The sequence below is a fragment of the Marmota monax genome, unplaced genomic scaffold, assembly GCF_021218885.2.
Source record: "Marmota monax isolate L192 unplaced genomic scaffold, Marmota_monax_Labrador192_F-V1.1 WCK01_AAM20220418_F8-fsc00489, whole genome shotgun sequence".
Classification (NCBI taxonomy): domain Eukaryota; kingdom Metazoa; phylum Chordata; class Mammalia; order Rodentia; family Sciuridae; genus Marmota; species Marmota monax.
In genome coordinates this window covers 125,120-140,919 of record NW_026694574.1, presented here as the reverse complement: position 1 = coordinate 140,919, position 15,800 = coordinate 125,120, and the positions used below count along the sequence as shown (strand labels likewise).

Genomic DNA, 15,800 nt, shown 5'->3' with positions numbered 1-15,800 from the left:
CTAGCACTGTTAGGACCAAATTCAAGATAAAGAATTTTCCTACCAAATTCAGTATGTTAAAATCAGGAAGAAGTGACAGTACTTTCAAATGATTAAAAATCAATGCAAGGTTTCCAAGGAACATGAAATATTAAGGAAACACTATGTGACCACAGAAACACAATAAATTTTCAGTAATCAATTCTAAAGAAATGGAGATCTATGAATTCCCAAAGAATTAAAAGTGATGTTTTACAGAGTCTCAATAAAGAACATCATTGAAATTTTGATGGTGATTGCATTGAATCTCTGTAGTGCATTTGGTAGTATGGCCATTTTGACAATATTAATTCTACCTATTCAATATCATGGGAGGCCTTTTCATCTTCGAAGTCTCCCTCAATTTCTTTCTTTAGTGTTCTATAGTTTTCACTGTAGAGGTCCTTCTTTTGTTGCATTGATTCCCTTCAACTCATTTATTACATTGATTCCCAAGGTTTTTGTTTGTTTGTTTGTTTGAGGCTATTGTGAATGGGATGGTTTTCCTAATTTCACCTTCAGCTGATTGAGGGTAGTGATGGGAAATAGAAATTCAGCAGATTAGAAAAAGGGAAATGAAGGGAAGGGAGGGAAGATAGGAAAAGGAAAGACAGTGAGATAAATCTGACATAATTTTCCTATGTCAAATATGAATACACCATAGTGAATCTCACCACATATATGTCCACAAGAATGTGGTCCTAGTTAAAATAAGATATATGCCATGCTTGTATAATTACATCAAAGTAGATTCTACTGTCATGTACAAATGAAAAGAACTAATTAAAAAAAAACTAACACAATGTTAAAAAAAATAAAGTCTCAATAGACAGCAAAAAAATACAGATAAACCACTCAGCTAAATCAGGAAAACAATACATTAACAAAATCAGAGGTTCAACAAGATGATAGAAATAAGAAGAAAGAATCAAATAAATTCTGTAGATGAACAATACAATGGAAAAATAAAGAAGTTCAAGATCAGATTCAATCAAGCAGAGAAAAGGAGCAGTAAACTTGAGAATAACTTATTTGAAATTATTCAGTCAGACAAGAAAAAACAAAAAAGAATACAAAGAATGAAGAAAATCTGTGAAGCACCTTCGAGTGAACCAATAATAGAATATTCAGAAGAAGAGTCAAAGAAAGGAGAATACAGCTCATTTATATATACAATGACCAAAAGATCCCAAATTTAGGGGAGGAATCCCAAAGATCCTCAAATAAGTTGAAGAGGTCTACACTAAGACATATTATAATTATTAAAAGTCAAAGACCAAGAGAAGATTTTGAAAGGATTAAGAGAAAAACAACTTGTCATTACATAAAGGAGCACCCATTAGACTATCAATATATTTCTTTCCAGAAACCCCACAGGACAGGAGAAGGTGAAATGACACATTCAAAGTACTAAAAGGAAGAAGACGATGAGGAGGGGGAGGAGGAGAAGGGGGAGAAGAAGGAAGGAAGGAAAAGGAGAAGGAGCAAGGAACCTTCTTATAATACCGTATCCAGAAACACTGTTCTTTAAAAATTAAGTAGATGGCTGGGGACATAGCTCAGTGGGTAGAGTGCTTGCCTTGTATGCACAAGACCCTGGGTTCTAATACTCAGCACCACACACACACACACACACACACACACACAAAATAGTGTTTTCCACTCAAAAACTGTAAACACTGAGGGAATTCATCATTACTAGACCTACCTTACAAAAATACTTAATGCAAACTGAAACAAAAGCACACAAAATAGCAATGTGAAAACATATATTAACATAAATCTCACCACTAAAGGTAAATATATGACAAATGGACATAATAGTGGTATGTATATTATTTTTCGCCCAAATATAATAATTAAGAGATAAATATTTGCTTATGGATATAAGGTATAAAAAGGAGAAAATTATGACTACAAGAATACATAGCATGTGCTAGAGTGAGTAAAATATACTTTTTATATGTGTGTAATTGAAATAAATTGTGATCAATTTAAAACAGATGGTAATAACTACAAGATATTTTAAGCAATCTTCAAGGTATCTACAAAGAAAAATCATAATTGATTCACAAAACATAAGAAAAAATCAAAACAAATCATTCCAAAAAAATCATCAAATAATTTTTAAAAAGATAACAGAAGAAAGGAAGAACAAAATAACTCCAAACTGTCATAAAATAATTTAAAAAATGGCAATAGTAGCTCTTCATCTATGAATAATTTAAATAAATGGATTAAACTCCTCAATCAGAAGGCATAAAGTGGTTGAGTGAATAAGAAAAGGTAAGATCCAGCAATATGCTGTATACGAAAGACTCAGATTATATTTAAGGACACATGTAGGCTGTAAATGAAAGGAATAGAAAAAAATTCCAACCAAATGGCATCCAAAAATTAGGGGGAAAAAGTCCATAAAAAATACCAGAGATGACCATACTTACAAAATAGACTTTACATAAAAAATTCTCTCTAAAACAAAGAAGGTATATAATAATATAATTTACCATAATATAATGGTAAATGAATCAGTTTAACCAGAAGATAAAACAATTACAACTGCATCCAACATCAGAGTACTAAATACATAAAGGAAATGTTTATAGATCTGGAAGGTGAAATCAATAATAATAGGATAATTTAATAACTCACCAATTGATAGGACATCCAGACAGAAAATGAAAAACAGTTGACTTGAATAATGTTATAGACCTAACAGTCATATACAGAACTTCTCAATTGGCATCAGAAGAATGCACATTATTCCCAAGTGTGCATGAAACATTCTCCAGGATAGACCACATGTTATATCACAAGACAAGCTTGAAAAACCTTAAGATAATCAAAATCATTCCAAGTATTTTTTCTGAACACAGTGGAATGAAACTAGAAATCAATAACAGAGAAAGAAAATTCACAAGCACATGGAAACTAAATAACACATTCCTGAACAATCAAAAACAAAAACAAAAGAGAATTTTAAAAATATTTTAACCAAAATAAAAATTAAAACACAACATATCCAAACTTATGGGATAAGAATAAAGCAGTAGTAAGAAAAAATTATAATAATAAATGCCTACACTAAAAAAGAAGATTTTTTAAAACTTAATTTCACACCTGAAGGAATTAGGAAAAGAGCTAAACCCAAAGTTAGAAGAAAGAAAGAAATCATAAAGATTAAAGCAGAAATAAATTAAATGGAATATAAACCTTAGCTAAACCAAGAAAATAAATAAAATCAAATGAAAGATGCAATATTGCAACAGATATCTCAGAAATAAAAGGAATCATACAGCACGGTTAAGAACAATTAATGACAACAAATTGGATTAGCCTAGGAAAAAATGGATAAATTCCTAGAAACATACAATCTACCAAAATTGAATCAAGAAGGAACAGAAAGTCTGTAGAGACCATTATTGAAGAAGATTTCATTAGAACAGAAAACTTCCCAACAAAGAAAAGCCCAGGAGTGAGGACTTCACTGGAGAATTCTACCAAAATTCAAAGAAAAATTAATGCCAATTCTTATTAAACTCTTCCAAAAATATAGAAAATGGAATGTTTCCTAACTCATTTCATGAGATTATCATAACCTCAATAACAAAGCCAGACAAAAGTACAAGGAAACTACAAGCCAATCTCTGATGAACACAGATGCAAAAATACTCAAAATACTAACAAGAAGGTATTAAAATGATCATGCTCTGTGAACAACTGGAATTTATCTCTGGTATGAAAGTATTATTCAACAAATGCTAATCAATATGATACACCACATTAACAGAATGAAAAAAATATCACCTCAATACATACAGAAAAAAGCATTTGACAAAATTTGATATTCACTCATGATTTAAAAAAAAACTGGCAAAATAACATAGAGGGAATTTACCTCATTACAAAAAAAAATCCATATGTGAAAAGCTCACAGTTAAAGTCATGAATATTTGGGAAAAATTGAAACATTTTCCTCTATGATCAAAAACAAGGCAAGATTGCTGATTCTTACTATTCTTAACATAGTATTGAAACTCCTGGCTTGAACAATTAAAGAAGAGAAATCAAAGGCATTCAAATTAGAAAAGAATAAGTAAAATTATGTCAATTGCAAAGAACATACATATATATGTAGAAAATCCTAAATATTCTAGGGAAAAACCTGCTAAAACTAATAGAGAAGTTCATCAAGTTAGCAGGATAGAAAACTACATGCAAAATTCAGTTGTAATTTAAAATATTAACAGTAAATAATCCAAAAAGTAAATTAAGGAAAGAAGCCCATTCACAGTAATAAAAACAAGAATATATTTGGAATAAGCTCAACCAAAAGAAAGAAAGAAATACTTGTATACTGATAATTACAAAACACAGAAGAAATTTTAAAAAGACATAAATGGAAAGACATTTCATGGTCATGGGCCAAAATAATCAATATTGTTAAAATATTCACACTATCCAAAGTGATATACAGATTCAATGCAATTCCTATCAAATTCCCAGTGACATTCTTTACATAAATAGAAAAAAGTACTATCCTAAAATTAATATGGGACCCCAAAAGACACTGAACAACTTTGAGCTTTCCACTAGAACCAGCTCCTACAAATCTCATGGAATGGAATAACATTAGAGAATATATGCTTCCTGCATGTAGCCAGCTCCCAAAAGGAAGAGTGGAAGGTAGGAACTGACTAATCTATCCATGCTCAGTTCTTTGTACCAAAGCCCCATGGGGAAATAAACGAGTTAAGGCCTAACAAGGAGTGGGAGGGTTCTGCTAATAAAACTTTCTTCAGGAATAGGAAAGCATTCCCTTTGTATCCTTGTTTAGAACTTTCCCCACAATTTAATGAGTGCTAAAGGAAAAGTAAGATTTGCACAGATGTTAAGAGGGAAAAAAATAAAAGCAAAGGAAGCATTAAGCTTGCCTCTGGAATATGAAAAGAACCTATATGGTCCAATTATGCTCACCATGAGACTACTGCATTGTAGTTTAGGGTTAGTCTCAGGGTAGTAAAGCACATACATGTATTAGCATGGTCTTGTCTTCTTTTGACCTGAGCAGGATGGCTTTTGGAAAGGGAGAAAATGGCGTTCAAGGTCTTGCATTTATATCATCTCTTTATCACCAACTGTGGAGAGTGGTGACAGACAATGAAAGAGTAGTGAATGATATTGGGGGTGTCTGATGACTTCATGGCTGTGGTGCACCTGCTGCCTGGGAATGTTCCTGTGCAAGGGAATAGGGTGCCTAGCTACTATGGTAATGCCCTGTCCAAGGAGGCTCTGTGCAAGACTCTTATCAGCTTCAACCTTAATCTCAGGCACATAGATCCCAGGGATAGAGGAATTCTCATGCAAGACAACCACAGTATTTCACCAGCTCTACTACTCCTGAGCCTGCTCACTTAACAGTAACTTTAAACAATGGGCTTCTCTTAAGGGCTACACAAAGCTCCTAACATTGCATATTGCAACTGTAGAAAAGCTTTGTAGATATTTCTAGTTCTGTAACCTTCCTGAGCACAAAGAATAATGCTTACATAGTCTTTAACCTGATAATGGGACATATATAAATAAAGATTACTGTCATAACTTTTCAGATCTGCTTCTCCATCAGAGAGCAGCCCTCTACCTGATCCCAGCTACTTTATCTTCATATCTGCATGTGTGAGTCTTTCTTTTCTAATCCCCCATTGCCCCTTGCCAGTACCTTAAGTTTGGCTGTGTAGAACACGACAACTAACTAAAGTAAATTACATTTGATAGTCAATGAGTAGTTGATCTTTCTGGATTACAAGAAAAATTTAGAATTACACTTTAGAGAGGAGGGGGAAATATGTATATACCCCTTTCTGTTTCAAGAATAAAATTGCTTCATAATATTTCTCCTCTAATTTTTACATTAAAACTGTGAAGTGAGAATTGTCAACTTAATTTTATAAATGGGGAAACATACTTAGAGTTATTGGGAAACTCAATAAGAAATAGGACCAAAAATGGAACTAAAATTAATATTGCTTCACTCCAAAATTTTTATTTGCAAAACATTTTATATCTTACATAATATTGAACAAATATTGCATAAACTTTCTGCTGAAATCTTTTCCCATAATAGATTAATTACAAAGGAAAATAACTTTTCCTTTCTCTATGGTCAAATTCAATGTCAAATGAGCTTTTTCAAAGCTGGGACTCTCATTTCATGGGGATATTTTCACATGCAAGAGTCTGTCTGGACTTAACATATTTTATAATTACATTCGGGTTCTAGAAATAAAAATCTACTTTCAGTGAATCATATAGAAAAGTCTTTGGTCTTTAGCATAAGCAAAAGAGCACATAAATGATATTTCTTAATATTTACAGACGACCAAAATGTTGGTTGATACAGTTTGTTTCAAGCTGTCAGGATTTCACATTGCTATTAAAGAGAAACACTAAATACAATATACTTTTATGAAAATACTTTCAAATGTTAAGAATCACTTAAGATTTAATGTCACAGAGTAACCTTGTGCCTTTCCTGAAACAGGAGAAAATAAAATTAAATTTTTACAGTAATTTAGCTTTCTCTAGGTAAATTATTAGCTCATCTATTTTATCCTACATGAAGTTTTCCAATTCATTTTACTGAATTGTTGAAATAAATGCATGAATATTAGAGATAAAATGTTTAAGTTTATTATTTTTTTTCTTTCCCCCCTTTTTTATTGGTGCATTACAGTTGTACATAATGATTTATGTTACATATTCATACACGCACAAAATGTAACAATATAACTTGGCCAATATCACTCTCCTCCCCAACACTTTCCTCCTCCCTCCCCAACTCCCCTGCCCTGCTTGTTTCTTTTCTTTACTCATCTCCTTTGATTTTTATTAGATCCCTGCCACCCCGACCACCTGCTTTCTTTTCCTTTTTTCCTCTCTAGCTTACACATGTGAGAGAAAACATACAACACTTGACCTTCTGAGTTTGGCTTATTTTGTTTAACAAATGCTCTTGGGTTCCATTCATTTTCCTGCAAATGACATAATTTCATTTTCTTTATGCCTGAATAAAAATTCATTATTTTCAAATAGAAGGAAAAAATGCTATTAACCTTCATTCTCAGAAAAAACTAGCAAAGCAAAGGCCTAACAGGGAAAGAAGGCCTGGGGAAAACTTAAAATAGCCAGGCACAAGTCCAAAACATGACAGAAAGGCAATGTATCCCAATTAAAAAAAAAATGAGAAAAGCTGCAGTTCATCCAGTGTTTTATCTCCAGGTTTATTCCTCTGACCTGGAAACAAGTAATCACACAAGTATCAAAGAAGTAAAATGGGAAAAGATTAAGACTCTGCTGGATCATTTTCCTTTGAGTCCTCTTCTGACTATTCAAGCAGAACTCATATCATAGCCTTCTTCTTCCAAAGATATGTATCTCTAGGACTTCCAAGAGACTTTCTAAGGCCATCAAGGATCTGGGAGTTCTTACATTTGTAGACCCCACCCTACATTATGTCTAACACTTAAATGTACATCCTGGAAAATTAATATATTACTAATAGCTAAATTTTTGGATCATTGACTTACTAGCATGATCAGAACATTTTATACACATGTAATTGTCACAACCATCTTAGTGATGTTATGATTATCCACATTGTACCAACAGGAAAAAATGTCTAAATTACGTACCCAAGGATACATTACTAGTATATATGAGGACAAGCATTTAAACTCGGGACAGAATCATTCACAATACTATCAACTTGTATCAATGAGTGGTATTGACAATGGAATGTTATTCAAATAAAGTAAATATTTAATTTAAAAGTTGATTTTTCTTTTTTTTAAATTTTTTTAAACCTTTATTTTATTTATTTTTATGTGGTGCTGAGGATTGAACCCAGGGCTTCACATGTGCTAGGGTAGCGCTCTACCACTGAGCCACAATCCCAGCTCTCAAGGTTGATTTTTTTATATTTTGACACCAACGCATATTTTCAAGCATCAAAGTATTTCATGCTCCCCTCTAAAAAGCACATAGTCCCTTTGTTCTGTTCCCAGAGTGCCTAGTCAGTAAAACAATACTGCCTCCCCTCTCATTTCATGCTATTATTACATACCTGTCTTCCTTTCTAGATTGTCGGCTCCATATTCCTGGAATTAATTAAATGCCATACATAGACACTTCACAAGTGTTTAGCAGAGTCAGTTTGAAGAATCTTTATGCAGAGAGAACTTCAACTGAGTTTGTTTGCTAAGACAATGATACAATTTTTCTGAGGATGACCATGTTAGGGCCTAGTATTTGAAGGAGAGAAGTACACTGGGAAAATCATGCAATGCTTGAGCAGGAATGGAGTTATAGAGATGATGGCAGGAATATCATGTTTCAAAATCATACTTAAAAATCCAATGAAATTGATTCTGAAGATTCTGACATCTTTCAGAAGGTCATATATCTCTAATATTTTATGGTTACATGCCTTGAGATTTATATTTATTTTTATATTTATATTTTGCATAAAATTTTATCCTATAATGTTATTATATCCATTATTGTTTTACTAAGCCCACAACATTTTATATTAATTACAGTACAACAGTGTCAAATAAATGATTCTGAAGCCAATCCTTTAACTTTTTTAATTCAAGATAACATTGGACACGCAGAACCACAAAAATGGAAAGTTATACTCACATATGTATGATATGTCAAAATATATTCTACTGTCTTATATAACTAAAAGAACAAATAAAAGATATTAAAAAGAATTGGCCACCGGGGGTGGTGGCACATGCCCCCAGTACCAAAAATTAAAAAATAATAAAATGAAATAAGAAAGATAATATTGGAAATAATTTGCTTACTTCAATTAAAAAAACCCATGAAATTAAATAATTAAGTCTATTTAAGTTAGTTATTAAATTTTAACTATGTGCTTATCATTGGCAAAGAGGCAGGGAAATTTGCCTCTTATCTCACTGAATGAAAATATATGTGCATGCCACTTAGTGACATACCATCACCACTTATATGAACAATATAGAAAATCAGTGCCACAAATGAATGGATATCAATGTACATTGAAATCACCAAGGACAGTTTTCCTGGGCACGGCGACATTAAAGAGTTTTTACACATAGCAGTGTGAGTTTTAAAGTCAAAAGTACCTGCATTCACGTCAATACGTGCCACTTACTTTCTTTGTCATTTAGGACAGTTATTTATTTTCTCGTGTCTCACCTAGGAAACAGAAATAAGAGTTACTCACTGAATTGTGGTGAAGATTTCAATGAGACAATCATTGTAAAGTGCTCAATACAGGGTCAGGCACATCCTAACCCATCTCATTATTGAACAATGTGGAGGTAAGTGTAGAAGTTAGAGACATTGGAGTGATCTTAATCTTAATAGTGGTGGCAATGGCACTTCTAACAGCAACTACCTGAGTTGAGGGATGTGTACCAGCAAGAGTAAAGAGAGTATTCCTTTGGTGGCAACAGGGTCAACAGAGAAGGAAATGGTGATCAGTGTTTTATTTTTAAATCGATGACATTATCTCTTTAAAATGCTTAAAGGGAGAGTAATTGAAAATAAAACTGCATACATAAATTAAGGATGAATTACAAATTATCAAGGCCAGTAACTATTTTTCTTTGTCAAAGATGAGAGTGGGTGAGACATCACCAAATAACCCCAACAATTTTTAGTTGTCACTGTGATGCATATACCTGAATAGGATGGAGAGTAAGCTGTTAAACGGAAGAAAAACAATATTTGGGTACATTTTTTGTTCTCTGTCGTTTAGCAGTCAAAGGAATAAGAAATAGCCTAAAGTAATTTAGGCTTAGGATGCAAGGACACTCTCAACTATTTGAAAAGGACAGTGGCAGGTATTCCTATTATTTGTGTGGCATCTGCCAATCCCTTTTTATTATAAAGGTTTCTGAGGGGGAAATAATCTATAAGAAAGCAAAGCTTCCAGGGAGCTAGAAGTTTCTAGCCCAGTTAACAAGTAATCATATGCAAAATAACTTTCATTACTAACAAGAAGCTCAAAAACAGCCAGCACTGGTTGCCATGATACCAAAAGTAAGTTCTATGCCTGTCTTCAGTTATTTCTGCATTAGGGGAATATTTTCTGCCATTTGTGCCCCAAGGAAGAACCAGGCAGTTAATCTGGGCTGGGATGTGTGGTCCTCTGGGAAAAGAAGAAAAGATCATGGCTCAAAGGAATAAGGCCTGCTAGAGACAACACTGGTAGGTGTTTGCTCTCTGAAATGACTAGTAGCTAGAGAAAAACTTAGCTGTGGTGGATTTCCAATATATAAAAGCTGTTAGTGTAAGGAAAAGGGAAAATAGAAGGGATCCACTAATAGTGACCAGCCATCCTTATTGGTCTAGGACCAAAGGTTTTCTTTGAATGTAGGTTTTTCAGTTTTAAAACTGCAACAGTCCTAGGCAAATTGGGTTGATTGGTCACAACTTTATCTGTGCACACTATATACACTCCTGTACTGAACACAGAAGGACCAGCAGAACACAGATATAAAGCACCTTCCAGTGGTTAAACCATGAGCCTCCATTGTACAAAACCACAAATAGCCCATCCAAACTCCTCATTAGCAAATGAATAGGGATACATAGTATTTTAAAGCCTCAAAATTGATCAGTAATAATGGATATGAGACAGTATTCAAAAACATTTTTAAAAATTATTTTTTCTTGGTCTCGACAAAATTGTCCTCAATCACCTCCTCCCAAATTACTGTGAGTGACTAAGTTTTCTCTTTTCATTTTTCATCAGGAAATCTGTCTTCACTTCAGCAGCACTATGAAGGCAGCATGTTATCTGCTAATTGAGGAACCTAATTATTGATGCTGGGCCCAGAACCAGCCACCTCTGCCTTGATTGATGCTTTCAAAATAGCTTCCTCACAACCTGCTTCTCTTCTCTCAGGATACAGTTTCCTTCAGAGCTTGCATGAGAGCATCCAGTTGGTAAGTATCAGGAACTCACACTATAATATAATCTGAGAAATATGTTGAGTTTTTGCCTGCTCTTTGGGCGTCAGAAGGAATTTCAATTTAGCCAATCCATAGGCCCCACCAGTGCTTCTATGTCAGTTTTCCAGTTTTATTTACATAAATAACAAAAATACCTATAATCATGCATTGGAATTTTAGCAGGCTCATATCTTGATAATGCAATTGTCTGGTCACTTGGTTTAAATAAGAGGTTCAAATACTCTAAGAGTATTTGAAAATTAATCTTTGGCACCATGATAGTGTATACTCATGATGTGTGAGAAAAACTCTCTGTGACATGGGCTAGGTGTTTTTAGGGATAGTCTAATTTCTCTGTATTTGGTTGATCTTTGGCTATGTTTAATTCAAATGTAGATAAAGGTCAGGGTCTTTTGTGACAATCACACATTCTCAGTAACCAAAAACATTTGCCAATGGTAAACAAAAACTCATGAGCATATAATTATCAGTGGTTAAGTAAAAAGCCTCCACATTGTCCAAAGAACTTTATAACTCTTTGACCAGGTAGGTAACTGCCTTGTTAAAAGAGAGGATATGAAGAGAGAACAGAGGAATCTCCTTTTTTGAGAAAGCTATCATCATGGAGAAAAGTAAATATTGTTTGAATTTTCATTCTAAGCAGAAGCATACATTTGAGTGACATCCTAAATCATGGTTTGATATTAAAATGATTAGGATTAATTAAGCATGGCCAAAGAACATAGAAACTAAAAAAGTGTTTTTAAATTATGCATATCTTTCAGTGAATATATTAAATGTAGTGGTTTATCTACTGATGTGCATTTCCCCTCTTTAGAATCAAAGGACTATAGCATTTAGAAATGATGATTCTACAATGCAGTGGCTCTTGACAACTTGTAAATGATATGTGAATGCTTCATAAAACCCTCATACCAGGTGCAAATGACAGACATAACAGGCATGATGACAGAGAGTTCTTGTAAATAGCAAAAGGAGAGTTAATTTATTAAGAGTATCAGCATCCACAGCTGTTTCCCTTCAACTAATGTGACTGAGCTGCTTTGTTAATAGACCTTTTAATACACTCTCTGATTATGTTACTTTGTTTCTCTGCTGCATTTTTGAGTATCAGGTTGATGTGGCACTGAAAAGGGACTTAAAAAGATTCTGATGAAACCCAGAACGATGTCATATCCAATGGCATTTGTGAGGTGCTGTGCTTTTCACTTATGGTTGCTTTCATCCAAATGACTTTGCCCGGTGGACATAAAAGTCCCTCAAGTGTTATTTTTTACTGTGAAGTGAATTCATTTTTATTTAAGGCCTACAAAGTATATGCTTCAGTAGAATTTATCAGTGGTTCAGTCTTTGTTCAGGAATTTGAGTCAAATTATTTTCATCAGACTGATTGTAGTTCTGACTAAGATTATTTGAGTCTGTTCTCGTTTCATTATTTGGTACTATGCATGCTGTTGTGTTCTCTAGGAGAGTTATTCAATGGCCATAGAAACTGGGTCAACACTAACAATACAGACCCCCTCTGAGTACAAGGCTGATGGTCCTGACTCACTACTACCAGCTGGTGGAGGCTCTACACAAACCTAGGACAGTGCTCCTGTATTTGAATGACACAAAATAATCAACTTCAAACATTGAAAACAACATTTATTTTTGGTCTGTTAGTAGTACAAAAGCCTAAATATGTAAAAATTTTTAAAAATAGCTTCTGAAACATTGTGAGCATATGATATTATTCTTTCCTAATAAATGATAGGTTTCAGGTAATGAAATATCTAAAAAGTATTCTTTGGGGTATAGGATAGAATAGAATTTATTCTAGTTATCTAGCCGCCTATGAAAATCAAAATTTGAACTCAAGAATTCAGAAAGATTGAGGATATTTCTACATTGCATCTGCTATTGTTAGAAATTTGACCTTGGTCTATTCTCATGTGCAGAGCCTGGGAAATAGCTGATGTATTGAAGACATGTGGGGATATCTGTTTTCAATTGTATAATCTTAGTGGCTGGAATCATGCCAATGGAAACTAAGTTTAAGTAGTTACTAAGTATTATATCAAAGTATGCATTTAATGTTTTAAGGGTTATAAGGAAATTTTGAACTTCTAGCTTATACTAAACTCAAAAAGAATTCTCTGTGATAATAATTTAAGTTTAAAAAACTTTTGGACTCATGGTAGACATACATTCCATAGTTATTTTCTTCAAGGTTTCTGTAAATCTCGTAATGATCAACAGAGCTTAAATCTCTTCTAAGATGTTCTACCTGCTTCGTGGACTCGGCCTGTCAAAAACAGAATTCACCATCTTTCTCTCTATAAAAGCATTTATGCTCTGAGTTATTTGGCTTGGTAGAAGATGTCCAAGTCAAACCTGGATATTATCTCCGATTCCTTCCTCAAATTTCTTCCCACCTACATTCTGCCAAAAATTCTCATCAATTCTCCCTCTGAAAAATATTTCTTCAGTTTATTCATTTCTCTTAATAGATGCCTCAAGCCTAGGTCAGCACCTTGAGTTGCTGGATTGGGTCCACGCCCACTTATTATATCTCCTTTTTTCTAGTACTTATTTTATCCATTTGATTTCTATACTGCAACTGTTAACTGCTTTGACACTGTGCCCAAAAAACCCAACAAGAACAGTTAGAAAGGGAAAAGTTTATTGGTGGGGAAATGGTTTCAGAGATTCAATTCATAGATGCCAGCTCCATTGCTTTTTACCTGAGACGTGGCAGAACATCGTGGTAGAAGGATATGGTGGAAGAAAGCAGCTCAGAACTTGTCAGGAAGCAGAGAGAGTCTAGCTCCACTCACCAGGGACAAAATATATACCACAACGACATGCCCCCTGATGACCCACCTCCTATAGGCACACCCTCCCTACCACCCAGTTAATTCATTTAACTGAATTAATACACTGATTAGGTTAAGGCTCTTCATAACCCAAACATTTCATCTCTAACCTTTTTTTTGCATTGTCTCTCATGTGAGCTTTTTGGAGGACACCTCATATTCAAACCATAACAGCAATCAAAAGAACTTTTGTAAAACTCAAATCTGCTGCTCTTCTGTTTAAATCTCTTCACCATTTTCCCACTTTTCTCAGGACAGGGTCTAAACTCATTATGAAACCAAAGACCTCCAGCACACCTTTCAACTGTGTCTTCTCCCATCACTATGGAAGTAATTTTTGGCCTCCAGATTTTTGTCCACTCAGTTCCATCTACAAAGAACAATATTCTCCTTGAGTAATACTTCCTCTGGGCCTTCAGCGGAAGCTCTAGTATTTTTCCAGGGATCCATTTATAACTCTCTAGCCCAAAGTCCAGGTGATATCCACATCACTCTGTGCTTACTTTTGGCAAGACACCTGTTACTCAGTATAATAATGACCTGTTTATCTGTCTATGTTTGTCTATTTGATGTAATCTCTCAAACAACCAAAAAAAGGCTTATTTCTTTCTCTGTATAATCCCAAAGCCTAGATGTATCTTGTACATAATAGATGCTTAATAAATATTTATGGAATGAATTAATGGTATGAAAATTTAATGAAGAACTTTATGATATACAACCATCTAAACCTTCTTTAAAATGTACTTTTTATGTATCAGAGAGCATAACAATATAGATCCTTTGTATAAAGGACCTGGCAATGAGTAGTGTCTAGCTCCAAAAGTTTACCACCCAAAGTGAGGCTGATTGCTAGGTATCTCAAAATTTTGTACATAATGACAATGTTACTATGAAAGACAGATATATAAATGGGGTTTAGACATCTAACCAACAACATGAAACTCAAAAGGGATCTAATAAGAGCAGCTAACAATTACAAGAGAATAACATTATCATAGAAACCTTAGTTCATGACTGAGGCTCTGTAATTTACTAGGCATGTGACCTCAAGCAAATTACTTAATATTTCTGTACATAAGTATATAGAGGCTCCTGCCGATAGATTATAGTTAGGATTAACCTCAATATGTGTATACTATTCTTAATACCTACTACATAAATTCCCAATAAATGGTGTTTACATTATAACTTAGCATCTACCATATAAAAGGTGTCCATTAAATCTTTAAATAACTATTAAGTAATGACAATGAAGATAAAATGTTGACGTGTACAGAACCTGAAGTTGGTATAACATGACAATATGGGGAGTCACTTGACAGTGTCCTTTACAAACAGGAACAAGCCACTAATCTAAACAATGTCTTCTGACCACTGAGAGTGAAGCATTTTATCAGATTCCCACAGAAAATTTCCCAGCCAAAGTTATTTATAAATATTTTGCCATTAAAACCATACAAATATTTGCCATTATTTTTGTTAAATGGTTTTCTGTAATTTTCCATCATTTTGTGAATCAAAATTTGAAAAGCAGAGGAACTTTCAAATATAGTGGGACTACCCTGATATTTCTGAAGTTGAAGGAAAAGGATTCACCTAAGATATTATACATATAATAAAAAAAATTATTTTAAAAGAAATATATTCCTTTTTTAAAAAGGTATTCATTAAATATTCTTTGTACTTCCATTTATTTCCAAACACTGGTTGGATATTATACACATAAAAATGAATATTAAACATTCTTGCTTGTAATAAGTAAGAGTTATGTGGCACTGCTAGACAGATAAACTAAAATTATGGGATGTGATACATTCAGTGATACAGTTAGACATAGCTGGAGCTGTGATGTAGTCTGAATGCTGATGTCCCTGAAAAATTCCTGTGTTG

At 33.7% G+C, this 15,800-nt stretch overlaps 1 protein-coding gene across 1 annotated transcript in view; it reads left to right on the top strand.

Moving 5' to 3' along the window:
• The window catches only part of Mettl25 (methyltransferase like 25), a 192,182-nt gene extending 181,160 nt beyond the window's left edge, over positions 1 to 11,022 (top strand). The window contains exon 12 of the mRNA XM_058571807.1: positions 10,829 to 11,022. Coding sequence (XP_058427790.1) covers positions 10,829 to 10,900 — 72 coding nt within the window. The 3' untranslated portion in view covers positions 10,901 to 11,022. The remainder of the gene's footprint in view (positions 1 to 10,828) is intronic.
• Positions 11,023 to 15,800: the final 4,778 nt, after the last annotated feature.